Below are 25,832 nucleotides of genomic sequence, written 5' to 3' on the forward strand. Positions count from 1 at the left end.
CGGCGTTAGTTATTGATTTACATCGTTTAGATACCTAATTGCTCATGATCGTGATGTTAGGAAAAAAAGAGATGGCATATAACGCATATACTAGCGTTGCTTGAAAGTCGAAATCGCAACTTCTATAATTAATCGATGATATGATTATTATTATTATTCTCAGTTAATGATATATAATTAAACCGACTCAAATGGTAAATTTTATTGCAAAGCTACTCGGAACTTCATATCAGAGTAGGTCAGTACACCGAGCCTCAGGAATAGCACTTAGCTGGACGCTTGTGCTTCACCGTATGCAACACTTATTTAGCTTTTGTCCAATCATAACGTTTCATAATTAGACGTGAAGGTGCAGCTTAAGGTGTAATTCGTCATCATTTACTGTGTTATTTGTTGCGTCTTGCCACATCTGTGCTTACACTATAAGCATACGTTATTTGTGACTATCGGCACTCCATCCTATGGAATGTACTAGCGAAAATTTACATAGTTAATCAGATCACATCGTAGTCGGTTTTGTCCGCTCTAATAAATGGCACTTAAACGGAAGCGTTCCTTCTTCTTAGAGTTTCCACTGCTTTTGGGGCAGGTCTGTCGTGTGCGTACGTGACGGCTCGTTGTTCTACTTTGTCTTCTGCTCAAGGCTCAGTCCCTGTGCCTCTAAGCAATGTCCGGGGTGATGTTGGGCGTGTCCTTTTTAATAAGGATCCAGAGCGGCAGCGCCAAGTTAAACTAAATAAACGAAACCTAGTATCCGCTACGCTAATAGTAACTGTCGTTATCTGTTTCTTAATTAAAGCAATGCCACTCGTAGTTTGGTTCTTACTCAAAACGAAGACGTTTCAAACAGACTAGACCCTGCCTGAGCAGGATTCGTCGCCTGCCTTGGTGTCCCACTTCAACAGTCCTGAAGCCAATGGAACGACTACCGGATGCCTCTGTATGGGTTTCCCTCTTCTCAGCTTGAATGGGGTTTGTTCAAGTACTCGAATAAAAAACAACGTACCACTAAGGCTCTAAGAAAAAGCGCCTTCTGCATTCTGAGCCAGTAGCTCTTGGCTGCAGGCTATTAACAAGCTTTCTTTCTATAAGCCTCTAAAGAGAAGTGGTCCTGGAGTTACAGTCTACTGCTTTTCCCGACGCAGAGGTTTTTTTGACATCTCTAAGACCCTTGTTCATCTTCTACTTAAGCTGTGGTGCCAGTGTATTATACATTATAAAGCGCAAGAAATTACTGACCTTCTATACATTCTGGCTGACAAATGATATATTTCCACTTTAATGTTACTTCGTAGTCGGCCTTTCTATAATCAGCCTGAAAACTAAAACGCTTTGCTTCTTTGTTGAAAAGTTCAAAAAAGATAATGTTTTGCTTCTTTGAATAGAAGGTCTCGTGCGAACAAGTCTATTATATGCAACCGATTCCACCTAATGAGAGTGCAATTCGTATGATTACTATCTCTTCTTTTCTTCTTTACAACGTCAACAGGTCGTTCTGGACAGTAAGTAAACTCTATTCATTGTTGATAGTGGTGTTGCAGTGGGTTTCACAGTGGCGCTATTAAGTCCTTACTTACACGCATGTGATCAGATATCGTCAGCAGCATCTATATTCTGTCGTTGCAACCACGAATAAAGGAAGATCTTTAAAGTTATGCACCGACACTAATTAGCCCTAGACGATGCCTTTTAACATCTCGACACCGCATTGTCCTATTTGAAGTCTCTAGGCTATGCGTTGACAGCCAATGTCGTCTCTTTCTTACGTCCTTCGTAAGATTCACCAGCCGCTAACCCAGAGTTTGCACGCGAGCTAGGACGAGCTGAGGACAGCTAGTCCTTCATCTTTTTCGCGAAACGAATCTTTCTTGAAAGTTCTCTGAACGACTTGAAAGGCGGGCGTCTTTTTCCTCTTAATGCTTAGTTTCCTCTTCACTGTTCTTCTGATTTAGCCCCATCTTTTTTTCTGCCTCCTTTATGTCCTGTCCTCGTAGTTGGCGTGCTTTTTCCCGCGCACGCGCACATCCATCCAGTCAGAACATAAGGAAAAGAAAGGGGAATGCTTTTTATTCCTGCAGCACAGATACCCAAAGTCCCAGTTCCGCGATTGGCCACAAGATGAGTCGTCGTCCAGCGCGCGATTGCCCAAAAGAGGATATCCTTTCTGCGGCTCTTCCCGCTTATCAGCCGCCCACCGACTTCATCCCACTTCAGGCGCCGATCCGCTCGTCGCTGACGAGGATTTTCGTCGTTTAATAGTTCGAAGCCTCACTTATTCACAATGGCCCAGAGGCGCGGTAGGGCAGTGGCAACGACAACAACAGCCTTACTAGTTTGTGGTTCTTACCCGCCGCCTACGTCGGTAGCCCCACAGACCCATCTGAGGAACCCGTTGGCGCTTAGCACACTTGAGCAGACGACTGAACCGCTCGGACGACAACCAAGAGGAAAAAGGAAAATAGAGAAGAGGCGGAAAAGGATCAAAATGACCGCATCACCGACACTGGATGGGCTGCCAACTGAACTTGATTGGACTGAGAACAAAGGAAACATCGGGACGACCGAAAAAAGAAGCCAGTGAAAACGGTACGCCCGTTTATGCAGCCTGCGGTTAAGACACCAGGAGCATTAACTGCACGCTCGCCGGACATTGTTGCTGCAAAGATAATAAAGCAAATCATTTGATTAGGATCTTGTGTACGTGCGTGCGTCCCTGAACATCAATTATGTGTTAGCCTTGAAAGGGTTCGGGTCAACTGTATGTACGTTATTTTAGATTTAGCTAGGCATAAAATGCCATTTGTTGCTTAGGAACATTTTTCTTAAATGTTTTTTAAGCAACATAGGGTAAGATAAAATTCTTTAGATTGAAATACACTTAGACGATTTCTTTTATATAATAGTGCGTCAAATAATCTGTGTAGGTAGCAGGTTGAAACGTCTCTATGAAAGTTTTCAGGTAATCGAACAAATCCGTTACTGTCCTCATTTTGTACTGCTGGCTTGGCCTGTTAACCGGCAGAAGTGCTGTTTCAAGTCACGGGTTGTGTTTTTTTTGTGTACGCATGTGTAAAGTTTATATTGATTACATTGGTTGTGTATCGCATGGGCCCGTTGCCGGTTACTATTAACGACGAAAGATATGCCTTTTTTCAAGCGAAAACGCATTTATGTGCGTACGTGTGTGTGTGTGTGTGTGTGTGTGTGTGTGTATGTATGTGTATGTATGTATGTACGTATGTACACGTATCTCGTGGTATTCGTAGTAGCATTTCGAAATTACAACGCTATCTCTTTTTTTTACAATCATCCATTTCGAGCCATAAGTAGAAGAGTAAAATGGTCTTATGTATTTTATAGAGCGGCAACGTTGTTAATTATATTCGTCACGAAAATGCAAAGTTGTCTATGGCGGCAGCAGTAGCGGCGCCAGCCTTCGTCACGCTGCAGACAATTTGCCCCGCTTCGCTCCAGTGGGCTCTTATGCATCGTGACAAATGGCCACGGCAGTGCCCGACGATAGTAAGTGACGTAAAAACGTACGTTGGGATGGTCGTTAACATGCCACACCAATATCGGTCAGGTTACAACAGCGATACGCTAAAGATCAATTTCAAACTGTTGACTGCCTGGCGGCTTTATGCCGTCCTTTAATCATCGGGACAATTAAAAGAGTGAACTAGTTCTGCATACGTAGAGCAGAGCCTTCCGTTTCATGTATGAAAATAGGGCTCTAGTCAATCTTACTCTCGATAATGAGAGAAAATAGATAATCGGCCAAACACACACACACACACAATGAACACCTCTTAGATAAAATAGTATATAGAAAAATAGGTGAAAATAAAGAGTGGCTGCTACAGCGCTTTTTTTAATTTACCCGAAATACTTGGATCATGATATAAAGTGGTACGAGATTCTTCTGTTAACGAGAGAGTTCGATACTGCCGTCAGCTGACTTGTTTTACGTTGCTAGTTAGACCTATACCTGGCCCTGAGATCAGGCCACGATAGCTTTTGTGCCAGGAAGTATATATAGAGTGAATTCGATTAAGTGGCGTCCGTATTAAACGCAATGTTGCGGTTTAATATAAACAGCTTCTTTTTTTTTTTTTTTTTTTTTTATATCTGCTCGATAGGCTTGATGAAAGACTGCGTTAGAAAGCGACTATTAGAATTAGTCCTCATTAAGAAAGATAAGGTATTATTACTAAGGTTAATAGCTACTTTTCTGATAACTGTACTATTTCATAGATAAATTGGAGAAAACCCCCCGGGAAAATTGAGCAAGATCTACTACGGTTAAATTCTTGACATGGCTAAGCCTTTGATGCTATACCCAGAAATAGATGAGTTCGAGGCTTTGTTCATATAATACAAATAGGTATAAATGTCAATAACTAAATGCTTATAAATAGAAAAAACGTCGGCCTAAATTGAACCACTTAATTGTAAACCTCTGCAGACGATACTGCTGGAATTGGCAAAGTGAAGACTCGATAACATAAGTTGTCGTGAAAATAGTACACTATTATAGAACTGTGATAGGTGTATTTATAGATTTTGGAGTAGTTTGAATTATGTGTCGACCAGAATGAAAGAGCGCTTCAATCCTGCGCAAATCGTTCAGACTACGTACCTGGAACGCGGTTGGGAACCGCAATCCCTGTTGTTGCGTCTAAAACGTTCATGATAATGAGTCATTACAATTACTTTTAGTTTGAAATTATACTAGTAATTCTACTTGATTTCAATAAGTTTTTACAACACGTATTATTCATGGTGACTCGCGCATATAATAGAATTACGTAGACGGTTTTTTTTATCATGAAAATTAAAGTGTTAAAAAAAAGCGGGTGAATACGTCAGACCGACACCGAGCAAAGGTGTTAGTATCTTAACTTTGACTATATTCTGAAATAGTTATTAAGTTAGTCCGCTTGTCACACTATTAATAAGAACACCAAATTGTAACGATCTCCTATGCCATGTCTGTCTATATGCTATATTTACGAGCGTGATTTAAACAATTTCAAAATATACGTCCAGTATCTCCAGTTTTGCAACGTAGCTAGGTAATATCAAGCGTATGTTGGCAACGAACGAAGTGAATATTGTCGTTCTAATCAGTACGTTTTCCCTCCCATTAGGATTTCTTAAAAAGTCAATCATGAAGTATAATTGGTAAAGGATGCCAGAAAAAAGCTTAACGTATGCCCGAGAAGCTTCGTAAATATCTCCGAAAATCGTAACCATGCAATCGATACGGACGTACCCTTTATTTGTAAAAACGTTGCTGTCAAAGACGTTTATTTAATTAGTAAACTATGATTTTCTATTAGGAATTACGTGCCAACTGTAATGATTGCTATGTTCCACCGCTAAGTACACGGCTGATTTTTTTTTTTTTTTTTTTTACTAGGATAAAGACAGCCGTTCATTGGTGAAAATTAGTTTGAGTACATGGCTGGGGAAACAGAGGGGAGTATGATATGCAGAACTCAATTCATTTTGAGCAAATCAATGCAGGCCCCATGATTGAATATACTATGTCGTGCCCAGGGGAAAACCGATATTTTGGGGCGCTAACTGCTGTTCTCATAGCTGTATTCTTATAAGCAGTACGTATATCCAAAGAACAGATAGGTGAAGCAAACGCAGTTGAATCTCGTAAGACAAACGCAAGTCACAAAAGTGGATAAAAACGAAGCAGTGTGAAGTGCAAGCTTGCTCTCTGCAATTTGTTTCAATGTTTCCGTAGTGCTTGCGGTTGATGGATGTTTCCGCAACTACTATTCACCCATCCATATAGCTTGACACTGGAATGAATGACCTTGTTTCCCTTTCGATACTAAGGCTGCGTATCATAAGTCTGCGGAAACCGAGAATCATCAAAGCAGCCTTTGTTCCTTTGCCCCTACATTGCCTTTATACACCTTATCTATGGCCTTTGTTTGTTACACGTCATAGAAACAAACCATCTAGCGGTGACGTTTGCACTCGAAAATCACACAAATCACGGTGTTCAACGGCCGTCGAGGCGTCGCTACTACTGTCAGTTGTTGCTTGACGTAGACGGCCCAGGCTCGGTTTGTCTTTCTAAATATGACTTAATCGTAGATCAGCTTGCGTTTTCCCTCTAGATTCTTGTTACACCCCCCTTCCGCCTCCCCCTAGATTCGGATCATTTGCCTCGTCGTGCGTCGGTCCGCTTCTTTCCTTTGTGACTTTATCGCACCCTATGTATCTCAATACACATTATCCAATATAAGTGGAACCATGTTAGATCCACTCGTTTCTTCAACATCCTTCGCTTTCACCGATCTGCGGCTTGTTCCGCCATGTTTCTCCCTTCGGTGTAGCCATCAACGTCATAAAAATAAGGCACAAAGCCGGCCCCTTCGGCTGCCGTTCGTCACTAATTCCAGGCTCCTGCAAGGCCTGAAAAGCCTTCCGTTGCTCAACGCTTTTATCCGAGTCGGCCTGGTATCTATCGGTCGTCACCACCACAGCCTACGTAGAGGCCTGAGAGTCGAGCCTATCTTTACTGCGCGCTGTTTCTGTCGACAGCAAAACAAAAAACTGGTTCAAGTACTCGTCGACAACAGTGACATAGCTAGCAACGACACCATTGGTATTGAGACTGGCGGTACAGCGAGCAGTAGGATCGAAACAAGGCTGCTGTCTAAAAAAAAAGCCGTGTTGAAAATTGCTGACAAATCTCAAGTTGCTGTTAACAATGGAATCGTGCAAAGGTTATGTCGTGCTACGTTTTTGGGGTTATATTTAGGTGAGCCGTGATCGGCACACATAATTCAGAGCCCCCCGACCTTAACGTCCGGTTGGCTTTATTCTCGTCCGGTTTCATTTGAATTGTACGTGAGCGTCTCGACCAGTCAACCAACCGTATGCGGAACAAAGAGTAGCCTGTAAGAGGTCTGAACAAAGATGTCGTGCTCGAGTCCAGCACAAAAAGCGTCGTCCTGTCAAGCTGTGCCAAGGTTTTTTGTTAGTGCGCTACTTGGAATAGGTTTCACTGCCTGCCGTGTGTGTAGAAACTCTTTTAGTTGACTAGGCAGACAAGCCATAGCAGACAACCAACGAGTACTTCGGACAGATGTAGTAATGTGCATGTTGCACTAGAGCTAATGGGCAACAGCTGTTTGCCCTCAACGGTTGATGCCATCACACGGTGTCGGCGCTACCTCTGCTCGCCAACTCTGATAAATGTATCGAAGCGCTTTGTTTCTGTTTTTGTGCCAATGTAAGCGCTGGCTGGCGAACAAATTTTGATATTTATGACATAGTTAGATGGCGCCGTTTGTTGACGGTATCGATGGGACGAGAACTAATAAACCGAACGTGTACGTACGAACGCAGCGGAAGGCATGACTTTTTCAGTAACTACATCTTGCAGGACATAATGAGTACGAAGCGTTCAATACAATAATATACAAAAAGATGTTTCGTGATGGAAGGACTAACGCTCTAAATAACTTCTGGCTATTATTCGATGCTATGGGAACTTCTTGTAGGTCGTGTTCTATATCGAAGAATGAAGTATTGCCTACAAGAGTACGCGGAACGCATCTACATAAGTTAAAAAATAACTAAGCCTTAGAGAAACCTATGTACATATAAGAGCTGGTGATAATTAGCTGGTGTCTTCTAGCACAAGTGAACTTTGGCCGGCAGCACTGGCGTTTTATAGGCAAAAGGAAGCAATGAATGATGTTTTCTTCCGATGGCGCTCCTATCGTTTACGAAATTGCTTTCCTCACCCGACAGAGACGGTCCTTCATACGACAGGCAATCATGAACCCTTGATGCCGATGAAACTATTCCTCCATTATTGACAGGGGGCAACGGCAACGTCCGCGGATTTCCGGCTTTGGAAATTCGGGCGCGCTTTGGATTTGGCATAAACGCCATATCTATTTTCAAAAATACTGTGATTGGGTAGAGCCGCTAGTTAACTCTAAAATGAGCGACTTTTGTTCACTCTGATAATTTTGACAAAATTTCCTGTTATATATAAGGTTATCCTGTGGATCACTGTTACTGTTTAGCTGCTTAAACGCTATCCCGTTATGGGTCGCCAACTAGGAACTACAACGATACAGATAACTAACTACAGCTCTAGCTTTATTATTGTGCTGCTTAAGGGAAACCTATAAGGACGGCTGTTTTATGAGGTTCAGACAGGTGTTTTCTTGCTATTCGCCTAGGTCATTCAACAATTGAACAACTCCTTCTTACAGGTTTTTCGTCTTTGGTAACGTCTCTTGGTCTAGAACTGGATCCGGTGGAGCGGTAAGCAGCCATGTTTCCGCTTTTTTTGTCTAGGCTTTTGATGGGCGTTGTTGGTAAGTGTGCAGAGTTAGCATGGAATTGGTAACAGCAACCTGGTGTGGGCTTTTGAAAGGTGTAGGTTTTGGACAGTACAGGGCTTTTGAAAACTGAAAAACCCATGTTCGCCACCGAGTGCGAACCTAATTTGCTACTTAAGCCAAACAAATAGTTCAAGTATATAAGCAGACGCAGGCAGACATGCGCGGAAAAGAGGAAAAAACTTCAAATCATTTCTAAAACGTTCGCGCTAGCTAGCTAGCTAGCTAGCTAGCTAGCCGGTAGAGCGAAAGGCGAAAAGACGACGCATCTACCGGCTGTTAAGACAGCTGTTGAAAAATGGTAAAAATCGTTAAAATTAAACAATTTTCGCACCCACCATGCGCGAGTACTACTTAGTTGGCAAATGACTTAGCCGTCATACGTAATCACTAAAAGATAACTTCACTTTATTTGTTTGAGAAAAAAAATTAGCTAGATTTGTCATCATTACAATTATTGATATTGTCTTTGTCGATATCATCGACCGTTCGTTCGACCGCCGGTGTGGTACGACCTCAGAGACCTTACGTAAACGTTCGAGATTCGATTGTGGAAACGGGTTCGTTCGCACTGATAACAAATGCTGATTGGATCATTTGGATTGTTACATAACAACGCGTCATCTGTTCAGAATGATCAGAGAAGTCAGACCAAGAATTTTGTCTATCGCGGACTTATACACCACAAAATGCCATATCGCGTTAGGCATGACTTGTCGCGTGCTTTATTTCCGAGGGTAGACAAGCTTTAATATTTCCTCTAATAGTATTTAGCGTTTTCCTTTTTCCTAAATAACCAGAAGAAGAAGAAGAAGAAGAAACCAGGTTTTCAAGAATAACCAGAAAAGCCGAAGCTGATTGTTGTTTTATTAGCCAGTGCGCTTCTATCCCCAGAGGTTTTTGTGTCTGTTTCTGGTCAGTAAATAAATGGGGATAAATAAAAAAATAATAAAATAAATCGGTTATTCGCTTTATTTATATAATATCCTCTGTTTTCAGGCCGAACACGTTAATTCTAGTGGAATTAGCAATATACAGGTTCGCAAAAGACGTTTGTGCTGATAATGCAGTGTGGTTCAGAGCGGAAATGACTGGCCAGTTGGTCATCAGATGGGCACCTATTGACAACAGTTAGATAGTTTAATACAGACAGGATGAATCCGTCCAGTTTTGCACGTAACACGAATGCTCCTGCATCTATGGGAATACCTGTTTCTACGTTTTGCTGTACATGCAGGGCTGAGTAGTCCGCTTCTTTCTAGAATACTCAGTTTCACAAACAGGGTCCGCAATGGCATTATCCTGCAGGCGTCTGTTCAGACGAAAGAAAATTATAATTTCCTCCCGTGCGTATGAATCTTCTTTCTATCGTCTGCGCCGCGTTCAGTGCTTCCTGTGATCAGAATGCTGCGTCGGCTTAGAAGTACTCATTCGCGGGACTTGTATTCGGTACTTCTACTCTCGAAGGTGTTAAAGAAAGTAAGACAGATTGCGGATGATAGCGCAGGTTTCGGTGAGCCAACCAGACAAGTAGTACTGTGTCCTTTTGTTGGGATTCGTCCTATCCCTATAGAAAAATGGCAAGACTCGGCAGCCCCAGCCAGGGGCTGCAACCCCTGATTTGCTAACGGGTTTTATATGCTCTTTATACAGCTAGACAATACCTACTCGCGATCATGAGTAGATGCTGTTTAGCTATTTAGCTTTTCATATTTAAGTCAATGTTTTATCTATTTAACTTATCCTGCTGCGAGAGTTCATAAAGAGCTTTGGACATATTTCCAGTAAATCACAGTAGTTGATTATAATAGCGATTTTAAAACAAGTCAACTTGTTTCATTAAAGATAACAACACAGGGATGGACTGACCGATTTAACTCAATTTTAAACCTGCCAGCATACTCAACTCCGTTCTTCAAAATCCATATTCCAAAAAAAAAAAAACAAATCTCAGAAATAATTTGTAAAAGAAAATTATTCGGTACGCTGTCGAAATACCACTACTCTAATTGTAGGCCTTAGTTCGCCTGCTGGGAAATCCTCTTCAGCATTCTTCAACGCTGACCTTTCAGTCAGTTTATAAAATAAATTTTCCAGAAGCTCCTTAGGGTGTATAGTTCCCACAGCCTTTGTAGACGATGGTGGGTTCGCAATGATTTATCTTCCGTCGCGGTTTCCGCAATCGGCGTGACGCGGCCCCGATTCGTGAATCATATTTCTATAAGAAACTTTTAATCAATTTAAATTTAACATTGTTCACAATGTATTTGAAATATCCAACGTTAATTTGGTCTAAGAAGAACCCAAGGATAATGACGATCTCCAACGTTTGGTTACGGGCCTTCATTTTTGCAGTTAAAACGTCGCCTAACCTTATTTTGTTAATCATATAAGGATAAGTATTTGGTCAACTAATTCACCTTTACAATGTAACCGCACTTCAGTATGCTTTTTTTTTTTAGTATTTTTTTTATCTAGTTTAATACAATAGAAAAGGTAGAATTATATCCAGTGAGGCTAGTTATGAAGGTTTTGGCCAGTTTCGGCAAAGCATCGAATTCTTACATTTTGCGAAATGTTTTGTTTTTGTTAAAAGTTCCTGCAAATGATTGAATAAAACGAAAATTTCCTAAGCGGTGTTTATTTTATGCTCGTTTTTCCTGTCCGGTACAACTCTTCCAACTTTACCAGATGCGTAATACTTAATCGTTGGAAAGGCGTAAGTTATACCTACAGCTCATTCTCTATATAACACTATTTGAGTAAGTTGTAACAGGTGTAATTATTTCGAGCATAGCGTGTCAACGGAATCGACTGAAAAACAGTGCTTCATAATGTACGACTCACTTATCCTAATGCACCGTCACATTTGACCAATGTAAAGACAACGGCTTCAACTTCTAGGATATATCTGCTACTATTCAAGGGAATGTTAAAAAAAAACACATTCAGGATATACTTTGAAGTTATACCTACGGAAGCTATTCATCTCCAAATAGGTCATGCTGTTTGTCAAGAACCAAGGCTATCTCACTGCTTTGATGCCATCGCTATATTCGATAAGGTACATAAGTCCTTTCCTTCGGGTAGTTCATAGTCTAGCCCTTTATTCCAATTTATGTTGGGATGCTATCCGCATCCTAATCCTACAGGATCTGTCAGATCGAGTTGATATAAAAAAGGCACAGGCCCTGAGCTCAAAAGCAGCGTTTTTTTTACCTGTCAGATATTATTGCCTGCAAGAAACTTGCTTAGAGGATTGCCTGAGCAGCGGTTTCTGTCAGGAGCGATTTTTTTCTTTTCAAAACATCCCTTTTGGTCAACGTGGTCCCTGCTACTAACTCTGAGGCTTATGAAAAGCGAAAAATGGGGCTACAAAAACGAAGCAAGCGAGTATTTTCTTCGCTAGCTCAAAAGAGAGGTAGCGGAGGATAGAGAAAGTAAAACATCTGAAGATAGAGACAAGGTTAGAAGCAGTCACCATGCGACCTAGGAGTTGGTCTAGGAACCATCTGAAGACCTCAACACAAACAAACGAAATAACACTGAAAAGAAAGAGCCGTTGACAGCAATCATGACAGCAACGCCAGCGCTACCCGTTTCCATACCGGTCTGCTTACTTTTGCTCCCGCTGTAACGGCCAAAAGGCCCCATTGTAACTTTCGGCAAACCAACTAGCCTAGGAACGACTGAACGCTCCTATTGCGCTTGAACCTCCAATTTCAGTTCCTACTACTCCACTCGGGGTGCTTGTTTCCCCCGTTGGCAAGGAGACCTTCTTTTCGTTTGATCGCCCACTAGAGCCCCCATAATGGCGCTAGAGTGTCCCCTTCAATAACCCGTCGAGTACAATTGCCGCGATCTGTACGCACCGTCGGAGGCCGTCCTATAGCAAATAGAGCTCGGCTCGTCTACGAACAATGAAAAAGGGCAGAGAGGCGAGTTTACCTAGAAAAAAAAGAATAACCCACAAAGGAGTTCCTCAGAAAGATTGAACATCTGCTGCCACTACTATCCCGAGGACGCTCTAGTAACCAACAACCAAGAAAAAGTGGAAGCCTCATAGATGATTGCGTAAAAGAAAATAAAGTAGAAAGCATGTCAAGGAGAGAACAAAGCTTGCCGTCGTCAAGTCGAATGTGCCACCGGAACCACTTTTTTTCTCAGTTCGCCCCTCCCTGCCAAAGGAAACGACCAAAGTCTCCAGACTCAAAGCTCCTCCGCCCTCATCCGGCTTTGCTTAATAACCCCTATTTTACACCAGTTTTTTTGCCCGACCCGCAGCGGACATGTGGGTACGTCTACGCTGCGCTGTCAAAGCCAGCAACGCACGATAGACGCGCGAGCAAACCGACAGTTTAAACGGTTTACCTGCACTAACAAAGTTCTACTGTAACTCTTATTAAAGCACTACTCCGCAGAATAGTTGTCTCGTGATGGTCGAAAAATCACTGCCAATAGTTTGCCACTGACTTGGTTCTGGCACAAGTGTGACTCTGACAACCACGACTACTAGAGAATACCATTGCTCATTTCGGTACAAACGCGGCCAGCGGTATGGATACAGGAAGTGGCGACAGTAGCGGCGGGGGCCACAGCGGGCGCAATGGCGACGACATAACAAGCAGCAATAACATCAATAGCAAAAGAAAAACGACCAGTCAAAGCAGTTTCTGAAAATACCGCAGTACGTATTTACCGAGTAATCTACTTGTTCTCGTCCCTTGCCAACATCCGATGGACAATTTTGCAATCCAGCACTATCTATCTCTGCCGCATATATAGGTCTAGAGTGCCGCAGACGCTGACTATTGAAGCATGGCTACCGCTACTCTACTTCGATGGGCATGTTACAACGGAAGCAGACATTGGCTGCACGGAAGAGACAGATACATCTTTGTCGCCAAATTACTTGTCCGTATGTGCGTGAAGATCATAGAGACATAGTACAAGATAGTTCCGTCCCTTTGAATTGTTAAGATAGTCAGAAAAAGTACAAAATGCTAGACAGTGAATGAAGTAGGGACCGGAGCCGCCGGTGGTAGCTGATGTCCCGCAGAAACGGTACAAGCAGAGGAAGGTCAGACCCCCATTAGCCTCGTTCTCACTTCTGTTGTATCCTTTGTCTGCTAAACCGACTGGATGAGTCGATGTACGCCTGCAGTGCCAACATGTGTCTATGCTGTGTCGACAGAATTCACTATACGCAATCTCAGATAGAGACCAGGTTATAATCGTTCATCATCGAAGTGCCGCTTGCGATAACGAAGAGGGCGAAAATGACAGGTTTATCTATCTATAGCTCTGCTAACGGCAGCCACTGAGTAGTCTAGGATATTAGGACAGCTGGGTGTAGTGTCCCAAGTGGACGAGCGCTGACTTTATATGAATAATGATGGAATCGTTTCAGGGGAACCAGGGAGAGAAATTTATAGCTTTTGTAATAGGAAAATAAGGGAGTTCGTTGCACAGCATCGAAGCCAAGAGCCACAAAGCTTTCCGAAAAAACAGTGTTATTCCTTTTCGCCGGTAGTTTTGCTTCACTCGCTTGCAGTGGTGATAGTAACAACTGCCCTTGGATCGATGGATTTCGTAGATAAGTCTGTAACGTAGCCAACTTGTGGGGCATCGCTTTGCGCATTATTTTGCCGCTGGTTTCATATGTGGGTCGCACGATACCCACCATTCCACCAGCGCGCACTGTCCCCTTATAGTTGGCATTCGTACAACTACCCTTTGCGCAGTGCGAGGTGTGAAATATTCTTTGAATTTTACGACAGCAATCAGAAGGCCCCCAATTGAACGACTTTAAAGTTAACGAGGGAAACAGTTGATCAGTAAAGCTCCGTTTCTGTGTTAATGGTTATCCTTAAGGAGGACAGAACTTATTATTTAGCTATAATAAATTTTGTTACAGTACGGTCCATTATGACAGGGGTTCAGAAAAGAAGCTCCATTCTGTGTATATGTTTGTAATGACACACGCAGTGTTCGAGGAGGGATCGGAACATGAAGCGGGTGGTCAATAGATGCTCAGCTAAATCTATGGAAAGCATGCTACACATAACGAACGTATCAATAGGTAACTGCGTAACGAATCTGTCTACGGTTGCTTATGGTGAGTACTGAATGCCTGAAGGACATTAGTAGCTGTGGAACCTCCATGTTGTTTATATGTGAGCACAAGTCTACAGCAGGCTAAGGACGAAGCCGAATGAGGTAGAAGTCTTACCATTAGGGCAGTTTTGATTTGTGTGTACAGCAGTCTCAATAAGCTGTTTTTTCCGGTTTCTGCGAAATAGTCCCGCGCAGACCCTTTACCCTGTACACAAGCCGGATCCATTGGAAGGATCCGGCACGTAACGTTACATACACGAGTGTCTATATACGAAAGGGTTCTTTTACTTTTGATTGAGCTTATAGCATTTGACCAGCGGTTCTTGATAAGTCGACCATGTTGGCCATTGCCAAGTCTTAGTTCCATTTGTTCTCTTTATAACTCTAGCAATACGACCACTACTAGACGCTGCTGTTAAAAAAAAACAGATGGGCCTTTATAATCTGAGCCTCGGCCATACTCCCGCCTCGATATCCATTCCGTCAGAGGAGGCGTGCAGGAAACGGAGACCAGCTGTTGACCCCTGATCCCTCCTGCTCACTGACCCTGAACAGGCGGCGGTGAAACTCTTCAGCAGACTCCTGAGGTCTTAGCTTTTCCGTATGGCATATAGACTGGCCAAAAGTGCTTGCCTCGGACTCCGCTACAGAGTAGAAACCTTTGAAATCTCGAAACATACAGAGGGGCAACTATAATTCGTAGGAGTTGCTCCGCCTAGGAGTTCCCGCCTAGATCCAGCGCTAGTTGCAATGAGTTTTTTGGACAAAATTTTTTACGATAAGAAAGCAAGTTAGTATCTGCCAACAGATTCTGCCGAGAGCAATGTATGTTTCACGCTGTGATGGCTGTAGAACGCATATTTTGTGCTGAGCGACCGTAGAAAAAGATAATATTTAATTATCATCGCGTGTTGTTTAGTCGAAAATTACGTAGGGACATGAGTCTTCCTTTCTAGATACGCAGTGTAGAATGGCTTGATGGAAATACACTGATAAAGTTTCAAACTGGCGTACGCTGCGTGATACGTCAAAGGCGTTTGGTTACTCAGAGCAAACTCGAGGAATCCTGGAGAACTGAGGATATTTTTTTGGTAAAGTCAAAGTTATTTTACGTCGTAAGAGAAGCGTTCACTTTCTATATAATGAACGAAAGTCCTATTAAAGACAGCACGATGTTCCAGTTGGTGCTGCACTTGAAAATCTCTTGAGTTATATAGAATTTTGCCTCTAATAAAGGCTATATTTCCTTGACAAAATCAACGATCCATGGAATTTAATTCCTGTTACTCCATGCGGCCGTAATAACGTTTAACTGCTACAGCAGTATTGTCTAGGAGTTTCCGCCTAAATCCAGCGCTAATTGCAATGAGTTTTAGACAAAATGCTTTACCATAAGGAGGCAAGTCAATATCTATAAACAAATTCTGCCGAGAGCGGTGGATTGTTTCATGGTGGCGCAGAATGATAGCTGACCGCAGTTATGTTAAACTACGTTTATCTAATATTCTTTCTATATTAAACACAATCGTTTCTCGTATATACTGTAATATAGAACTCAAACCTGTGTCAATATCAATCGACACTACCATCGTAGCATATATTCCCTTTAGAAATCTTCACTGGTACAGCGCTACAACAACCATTGAACCTGGTCAGGTGGACTCTGGGTCTGCAAACAACACTAAAGACAACTCAAGCTTTGAAAGAATAGTTGGCGACAATAGGTTGGGCTAGCCATTGCTTTAGATAGCTAGATAACTGCCCAGGGTATTTATCCTATTCATCTAAGAAGCTACAAGAACACTTTTACAGTCTTTCGGAATACTGATGGTTGAAACACAGGTCAGCCACTTTGTCATAGAAAGAATGCAATACTACTGATAGCTATCCTTTGTTTTAGCACCTAGTACTCGCCTTGGAACCTCAGTATCATGTCCTTCATTACGCCCATAGGAATGCTTCAAAAAGCTTATCTATGGGTTTTTATGGTTACGGATATATTATGTATATTCCGTAAGTCCGTTTAGTGATCTAAGTAACGCAGGTCTTACGACAAACGACCGATGGCTATTTTTAGCTGAGTTCCATTTATTGAAACTCAACGATCTGCAGCAATGAAAAACGAAGAGAATGAGACAGATGATAAAAAAAATGTATCTTTTGTCATGGAAGGCGAAAACAGCTAGCAGGAGGCTTGTGTGAGAGATAAATTTGTTAAGCGACAACGAAAACTCTGTCACTCACTGCAAAGCTATTACTGTTGTTATTGTTACTGACAGCCCCATTGTCACTGAGCCTTTCCACCGTCTCCTGTATGACCAGCCGCACGGGCCTTTACTTTATAGGCAATAATAAAGCAGTTAAACTCTACTTTTTGCATGAAGTACTGGAGGTTCTGCGATGGCGGTTCCCCCCTATGAATGCACCCAGGCGCTCCCTTCCATGTCACTACATATCATCAAATATTTGCAAAATATTCGTGACAGCTTAACCTATTTATATACAATTATCTAATCAAAAAGGAGACAACAGACCTTAGGGATTTTTCTCTTTCCTGCCCTACATCAATGGAAGGCCTACAATGGCAGCCATAACGTGAAAGTGCGACTTCAGCTTTGTTCGTCATAAAATCTCACACCTCTCGTGGAACAGGTTAGAGCGTTGAAGCCCAGACCGCGTCCCTGAGCTACATAGTGGTTCTCCTCGATATCTTCTACCCGCAAACAGGTGTAGACCGACAGGAGAAAACAACAAAAGTAGCACATTATTCAATGTGGGAAGTCCTGTATCGCGACCTCTAGTAACATCGAGTCTTCGTCGTAAGTAACGAATGCGGACGTTGTAAATAATGCGTTAGATTGGCCCTTGACGACCGTCGTTGCTACTGGCAGGACCAGGGCGAGCGAAATATGACGAAAAAGTTTATTCCCTTGTCTCAGAAATCTTGAAGTTACCATGCCAGGCAACGACAAAGCCGGCCAGATCCGCTCACATTCACAAAAGAAGTATCTAGGTTCTGAGTAACAGGACATTTCATGGTGAATACTATAGGAGTTTGCGGATGCATAGGCTGGGCTAAAATGTAGCCTGATAGGTAGCTGGGTGGCGAGCCTATTTTATGGTATCTCGGATCGGCGTATTCAATGCACTGACGACGATTTAGTCTCGGATAGTAAACCAAGATTCGAATAAAGCAGGTTGAAATTGTGTTGAGATAGTATAACAAACATCTTATTTGGAAATCGAGTGCACAGTTAACAAGTGGCAAGTGACTTCACTTCTTGACACAGAAGGCCAGTTAATCAAGTTAAAGGAAAATCAAACTGAAAACAAAATGTCGTTACAGCTGATTTAATAGTAAAAAACTAAAAAAAAAAATCTATACTTAACTGGCTCAAGTGTAACCTAATGTAGATTGCTTTCAGAATATTGAATCGCATTGAAAACCACAGAAACCATAGTGTGTTCTTCATAGCAACGTACTAAAATGCCAAACATGGCTATAAACATCTCACTTTTATATGGCCGTAAATCAACTCACTCTTCAAAAAATTGTCAGAAACGTGCTTCTACTGAGCAAGCCTTTTGTCAGAGCCAAAACAAGGATAAAAGAAACCCTTTATAAAAGTTTTTTTTAGCACTGCGATGCCTATCACATAATTCACCACCTAACCGGCCTACACTGCAGAGGATCGAGTTAAATAATAGAACAAAGAACCACCCCTAGTTCTTGGAAACGTAGAGTTTCTATGGAAATTTCGTGGTAGTCAAGGATGGGTTGCGGCATGTATCAAGCAGGCCAGCAGTACTTCCTCGCGGGCTTTATTCGTTCGCCCGGCCGTGTAACTGACATTCTGAGCTATGTTCCGCCGTCTCTCGCCGTTTCAGTTGCCTATCTCTGTAATCTACTGTTACAAAGTTCCGAGAGTGGCGGGCCAACCAATTCGACTGTCGAGTATGCTGCTCATCAGCATGGAACCGCCTGACACGCAGCCGGTCCTGCTATGAGCTTGCTGAGCCGGGTAAAGCCACCACGTCCTTGCATTGTTTGTCCTATTTTTCGCTTTTCCTCCTCGGCTTGTTGAGGGTAGATTATTTTCTCCACCTCACACACTATACTCGTTTTTCTTTCACACGTCTATAGATTCAAGATACGATGGTGATATCGGAACTCGCGCCGCAACGGGGAACCACGAGCCCATCCGTCCAAGATATACTTCCTATATAGTCTTCCTTAATTCATACATATGCCCATGACTCATTTGCACCATATGGCGATAATTATTGTAATGAATACAAGCTCACACTATTACGTAATTATCAATAACACCTACTATAGGTACTTCGCAAAGAAATGTCGTGTCTCTATCGTATAAAACCAAAATATGTAATTTACTGTGCTCTAATCATTCGGTTGTTTATCTTATTATAACAATCTGTAGAACTGGCCCTATTTAATACCTTCGGAAGGTAACCGGAAATCATTTTCAGGAACGCTACTTACTATTGTCGTTCCCACTAAGTGGCGTACGCGTGACAGGAATCTCGGGAGCGGAAACGCATCCTGTAGATAGGGGCAGCGACGCGAGCGTCAATAGCATTACGACTTGTGGCATCCTGTAGGTTGACGTTGGTCGATCGGATGGTTAAAGCGAATGCGTCAAGGCAAGGCTGTCTAATCCAAAAGCCTTTAGTGGCTTTCAGTGGCCCGTAATAATGACGAGGTGCAGCTGTGCTGCTGCCTAAAAGGCTTAGAGGTTTTGCATGAGGCACGAACTGGGGCCGACTGAGTGCCGGGGCATCCTATGTGGCGATGTTTCATAGATGAAAGACACAACTGAACGAGACAGGTCGCCAGTGATACACCTGAAAATAAGAGCCCTGTTATTTATTACATTAAAGTTTGCATGTCTAGATAGCTGGCCACTGCATACTTTATATAGGCGATCTGTCAAGGATTCGTTACCAACCATAAATAGTTAAAAAAAATGAGACAATATTTATGATGATAATGATTAGAAAAATCGATGCACTGTGTATGTAGAGTCTACGAATTGCCACTCTCCATAATGTGACTGATAATGTTTTTGATCGATTTTTAGAGCCATTCCCTTGGCAAAGTAATTATCCCGCGTTAACCAATTTGAACATCTATAGGAAAAAATAATTTATATTTTAATAGGACATTTTATGCTAATAGCTGATTTATCTATTTCAGCCCTAGGCGACCTTAATAAAGCATATGTCGGCATTTTCAGTGTTGCCACATATATATATATATATATATGTGTGTGTCACCACATTATATTCCATGTAATTCGCCATTTTTAAATATTTATTTTTATGTTAGGCCACTCTGAGGGTGTTTTCCTAAGATTCTCTGCCTTCTACTTCTTAATTAAAACATTAAACTAGGGTATAAGAAAGCGCGTTTAGATCTTGCTCTTGCTTTACCAGCCCCTAGCTCTCGCCTTACATTTATTCCAATTTATTATTACTGCTATTTTTATTGTTACTATTATTATTGTTATTATATATATAGTTATGATCTTCATCAGAATCCATTTCATCGGAACACAGCATACTGTCACTTGTATTTGACATATAGGCCGGCTATATTTATACCATCTACCTTTTAAGCAAAAAGATTTATTATTACACTAATGGTAGTATTAGCAGAAAACCATTGTAACTTGAATTGATGATTATCGAAGTTAACAGAACATCTAGCGTGCAACAAGAATCTTATCTCTGCTCACGATGACTCTTTTGCGAGCCAAATAACTGTCTTGGAACCACATTATGTTTAATATCGAGCATTAGTGCACAGGGTTATCCGGACAAAAGTTTTTCTTACGTGGCCGTTCTTCACTCACATTCGTTTCGTCCCTCGAGGTCGAGCAGCAGCTTAATTCCGCGGTTGGTAGACTTATGCAAGACATGTAAAACTCCGCGTGTCCCGCTCTACGTGGCGCCGTCATCGTTGTCCTTCAGAGAGTAGTGAGCATAAGTCAGCCTCACTGCCGGAGCGGAGACAGCAAGTACCCTCCGGCCAACTGAAGCATGGCCCCTGGCCGCTTCACGAAGGACTGTGGCTGTAGCCAAGCCTAAAAACCAGGGTAAGCCCGTTTACTAAAAGTTCCTTAGACCTTGCCAGTAGCGCCATAGCTAACTGAGCCGTCGACGTTGATGGATGTGCCAATAGAATTCCTCTGGAGACCACTTTCCAGCCAGCTCTCGTTGTGACCCATGGTATGCCTCCACAACGCATTCCATACCCCTCAAACATAAAGGATCTCACTGTTCCCCCCATTCATTCCCCGCTTCTACCTTCGAGTTCGCTTCCGTTGTCTGCTCCATCCAGCCGAGTCGACCGCGATACAAAAACTCTCTGTCCGGCTATCGTAATCTAAACGCATCATTAGATGAAACATGGAACAAACTTCGCACAGACGTCCTCCGTTAACCACTGGACGGCAATAAGCGGTAGAAGCCGATGTGAGAGTCAACGTGCGCTCGTTTTGGCGGCTTGAAGTAGTTTTTGATTATGTGTAACTACTTCAAGCATCATCGGGAAGAACTAATCGCATTCATGATAAAATTGACCCGGAGTGTACTTTCTCATATGTGACAGCGTAGAACCGGCGTTCACAAGCCTAGTATTGATGAATATTTACTCAAACAGGAAGTTTTCGTGATACTAAGCTATTTTGAGACTCAGACTACCAGCATACGGTCTCGAGTTCCCAATGCCAGCTACGGATACCTGTCCAATTTATATTGTATATATACTATAGATAGTAGAAAAAGAAGGCTGATGTTCTGTACCACCCTATCGCTGGAATATACCATCTTCATTTTAAAAAAATATCTAGATAGCTAGAACATTTAAAATGAAACAGTCTATTGCACTTTGTTGGATGACAACGAACAAACGTCGTCACGTTCGGCAGGCAGTGAGGTAAATAGATGCTCCAATTTAGAGCGGAACAGAAGTACAAAACGTGATACACTCATTGACTGTCAAAAAGGAAACTACTAGACCGTCAAGGTCAGAACAGAGGATATATCAAAACATCGATTGCAGTGATTTGTAAAAAGCAAGTAGGCGTATTTAGATGTTTTTTTTTTTTTTTTTTTAATTCTAAAATAGCGTAACAAAATGGATATAGTTTATTATTTTAGATCAATATTTGTCACGATTGTCAAACTGACGAGCAACAACGTTACGTACCAACGAGCCGATTATAGAATGCTGCGGTCACTTTCAGGCTTTCATTTGTCGTTTAATCTTTGGCGGACTTAGAGTTTATTAAACAACAAGTTTTTGAGCGTGCTGGTCAACCAAAAAACGTGGTAGCGAAATTGTGACTCCTGACGTTGATCCTCCCCTGATCTCACGCTTTCTACTTGATGCCAATATACACACCTTTGCCTGCGCTTCTTCACAAGAACTTATGTGTAGGCGTGACAATTAGAACTAGATTCGCTCAAATAGCTCATATCGCGCGGCTGGTCAATCTGTTTTTCGACGGTCCTAACCGGTTTTAAGGCCACCCCGCCTTTAATTAAATAACAGTACCATATTCTCAATTTTTGATATGTTGACATTTTCGAAATAGTTCTATGACACATTTTTGTTATTAACCAGTGCAGAGTCATAGACGAGTGCACCGTGTTGTACATATTTATCAACGAAAAATCGAGCTCAAAACTCTCGTAGTGGTACATAGTGTTAAAACATTTATTCCGACCCATCGTAGTCAATGGCTGGCCATTACTCCACAGCGGCATGGCCTGAGAAGTAAGGACCAGCCGATAATCGAGTAGAACCCATCTCGTTACTACTCTACATCTTCTGTGTTAACTTTACGTGAATCAATAGTGGCGCTTGACAGAAGCATTCAGTGACGAGCAACTAGACACTTCCTTATGTTGACTTGCCACCTCACGCTCGATGTGCAGACAGGATAACGACAAAAGTCAGTTGTTGTCGGGTAAGCGAGTTTGGCTGGGAAGGAAAAGAAGTTATTGGCAGAGTATATGGGTGTTCTGCGGTGGGGTAACCACTGATGCATCGAGCTGCTAGTGGTACGGGCGGCTCTGATAGCAACAGCACTACTGCTATTACTACATTGTTGTCTGGGCCTTTTGCGTTGCCCCAAGGTTTGTTGGTCTTCAGAGCCCTGCTCGACGCGTGTAGCTTGCGTATCTTTGCGTCGAATGCCCCGCTGAGGCTACGAGCAGGGTGAGTGGCTACGTTGCGTTGCCGCGTCACGTAGCAAGCCGAATAGACTGAGAGGACCAGAGCAGGCTGGCATAAACGGTGACAATGGGCAACGAAATGGCCGAAGCAATGATTTTGCAACGGCAGCATTGTAAACCTCGGCGTTCATTTGTCGACGGCAAAGCGGGCCGACATTTCGAGGCCACTTCTTGAGTGACGACAGTAACATATTCCCATATCCTGAGGTCTGACACTTCGAGGTATTTTTACCAAGGGTTATGTTATCTTTCTCTACGTTGCTGTTGCTAAAGGGGTACAACACAGCATATTGAACTTTACTTAATGCACGAGCGTAACGATGTTCTTGTTAAGAACGAATGATCAGGTCTGTTTGACAGAAACGAATCGTCCTACTAAAATCAAAAACAGACAAACACCAAAAAGGAGAATGATTGTTGCCAGTTGCTTACCTACGTCTGCAGTAGTTAAACGGGAAATCGAAATAATACTAGCTACACTTTTAGTCATAGTGCAGTGTCTATACTTGTTATTATATCACTACACAACGTATTCGATGCCGTAGAAATCCATTTGTTATTTTTGACCTCGTCGCTATCTATGCAACTTACTAATTCACGCAGTATCACGCAAGTTACCGTACATCTGGTTATGACAATCTCACGCAGTGTGCTCAGCTGTCTTTCTATCAAAAGTATACTTCTACAGCGTATTGTTGATACAGTCACTAGAAAAATTAGCCCAACAACCCGGATATATATACGCTTAAACGGGCTTTAGCATGCGTCAATTATATCCCTAGACATAAGCTGACACCTCGTTATCTAGTCTTCGAAAATCTTCGGCAGTCTTCTTGTAACATTCGAACAGACAGTACACTAATGTATATCGGGAAGATTTGCTCGTCGGTGACACGTTCCAAATGCTATTAATTTTTCGAAAAAAAACCGACCAGCGTTCTTACCCATGCGTCACTCGTACGCCAACGACGAGATAGATCAGCGGGTGGGGATCGGTTCAAACGAATATATTACGGGTGGAGTGTAGTGACGCTATCGCACTCACGCGCATCCGTTTCAATGCCAAATGTGTGATGACTGCCAAAGCAATAAGCTGATTACAAATACCACCGGAAAAGACTTCAATGCCAGCTGTGTACACAAATACGACGGTACATACATACATACATACATATATATATATATATATATAGGTTCTAGCGACATCTGGATAGGATGGGCTGGCCGGCAGGCCTAGCATCTAATATCTCTTGAGAATATTCGAAATAAATGACAGCTCCTCCGGACGGTGATCATGATAATTTTCATGCCATCACGCTTGGTCGTACGGTCACTTGTGTGTTTGCTTTGAAATCATGAATGAGTACCGTTATGCTATACGTCGTGGCCAGGGTTCGTATTGCGTGCATATGTCTTGTAGGAGTCTGAAACCAGTCGTGTTTTCTACAGCCGAGAAACACCAATAGAAATAGCTGTTCTACCCGCGATAGGGAATAGTGTATTGAAGTTTAGCTGCGTTGCCCTAAACCATAAATCGTGCACATATCGTCTAGCCAAGGCATGTACAATCGTGAACAATGAGTGCATGTTTATGCACCTAAGAAATTGTTTGAATGATGTATGTTTTTAATAAATTATCAAGCCAGCATTTGGGAGCATGCTGACATCGATTATGGCGTGCAGAGGGAGCTTTTTTTTTTTTGGGAACATTTCTAAAATAGTCTGTTTATCAAAGTAACAGCCAAGTAAAAGCCTTCGTCGGACTGCAGTTACCCTTCTTCTCAATCTATTATCGCCTGCGGACGTGCCTCGAAGCCTGAGACATTTCTGTTGATAGAGGACCGTCAGAGCATCAATTTTTACGTTTTCAAATGCGGGAAAGCGCACTTGAAGATTCACTTGAAAATCAACGATGTTTTAAAAGAAGAAGTCATCGCAGTACGAAAGGTATACGTCGGAGAGATTTGATTTGCCGCATACTGACGCAAGAGACAAGTTCCACTTAATTCAATCCAAGTCCACGCCGTCTTTGCAAAAGTATAGACGAACGTACGTACGTACGTACGTATCTACCACTTCCTTAACGAGTAACTGAAACGTCACGAAATTTCGAATATGGTATTCGTTTTGCCCTATGGTATTCAGGCCCTATGATTGTACAGTCGTGTTCGTATAGTGTCATGAACGTCCTCATACAAGAAATAAATGATACGGTTATGCTTCAACTATATCTATTGAACATCTACGCATACGCGTCCTGAATAGGCTAAATATAGTACAGTGTGTTAGAACGCTGTCACCGAACAGCTGGACTCATCGACTAGCCTTGACGATGTCCAGAACGACGGATTAGGACAAATATGTTATTGCTAATTTCCAAAAATAATTGACATTTTCGTTTATTGCATTTCTTTTCTAGATCTGATCTCCTTGAGGGTCAAGATTTATTGAGTTACTCTACAAGATTGTCGGCAAGCTTAATCGGAAGACCTTGCTTTAAGTTAGTATTCCAAAAGCCGGTATGAATATAGTAAGCTCAAGGCACCGACCAATTGCTGATGTCCAAAATTTACGAAATCAACTCAGCTCATCTCTTCCGCGTACGATGAGGATTCTAAACAGGGGCAGACTTTTTAGTTTCGTCGCGCTTCTTGCTATATGGATATACCGGCCCATTTTTGAGGCACCAACTCGGGACCAAACGATATAGTCTCAACAAACGTCCGCCTCACAGAGCCTGCTAAGATCTTTCGAGCTGTTCGTAATACTTGACCACTAGCAAACGAAAAGCATTAGAAAGTAAGAGAGCGACAAACAATACAGAGATTGCTTAGTTAACTACCTAATAAATACGCCTAAAATTTCATTCGTTCAACTGCCAGTTCTGTATGATCAGTCCTTCTTTGTTGACTAATAGCATGATGGTATATAACAGAACGATGATATGTGGGAGCTTGCTTTTAACATATCCACATGACTTTATCAAGCATATATGATACCGAACCCTAGTCAGTACATTTCTGAATAGCGCATCGATGAGGACTAATAGCTACTACCACA

At 42.3% G+C, this 25,832-nt stretch overlaps 1 protein-coding gene across 4 annotated transcripts in view; it reads right to left on the reverse strand.

Moving 5' to 3' along the window:
• Positions 1 to 25,832, reverse strand: part of LOC111259475 (uncharacterized) — a 73,026-nt gene that overhangs the window by 40,831 nt on the left and 6,363 nt on the right. For 3 of the 4 annotated variants that reach the window (XM_086967924.1, XM_086967923.1, XM_022831525.2), the window contains one exon: positions 19,012 to 19,373. In XM_086967924.1, coding sequence (XP_086824050.1) covers positions 19,012 to 19,123 — 112 coding nt within the window. In that variant the 5' untranslated portion in view covers positions 19,124 to 19,373. Of the gene's footprint in view, positions 1 to 19,011; positions 19,374 to 20,383; positions 20,584 to 25,832 lie in introns of those variants that run through there. The other variant, XM_022831526.2, reaches the window with a different exon arrangement.

Source organism: Varroa jacobsoni, unplaced genomic scaffold (assembly GCF_002532875.2).
Source record: "Varroa jacobsoni isolate VJ856 unplaced genomic scaffold, vjacob_1.0 scaffold_338, whole genome shotgun sequence".
In the NCBI taxonomy this organism is placed as follows: Eukaryota; Metazoa; Arthropoda; class Arachnida; order Mesostigmata; family Varroidae; genus Varroa; species Varroa jacobsoni.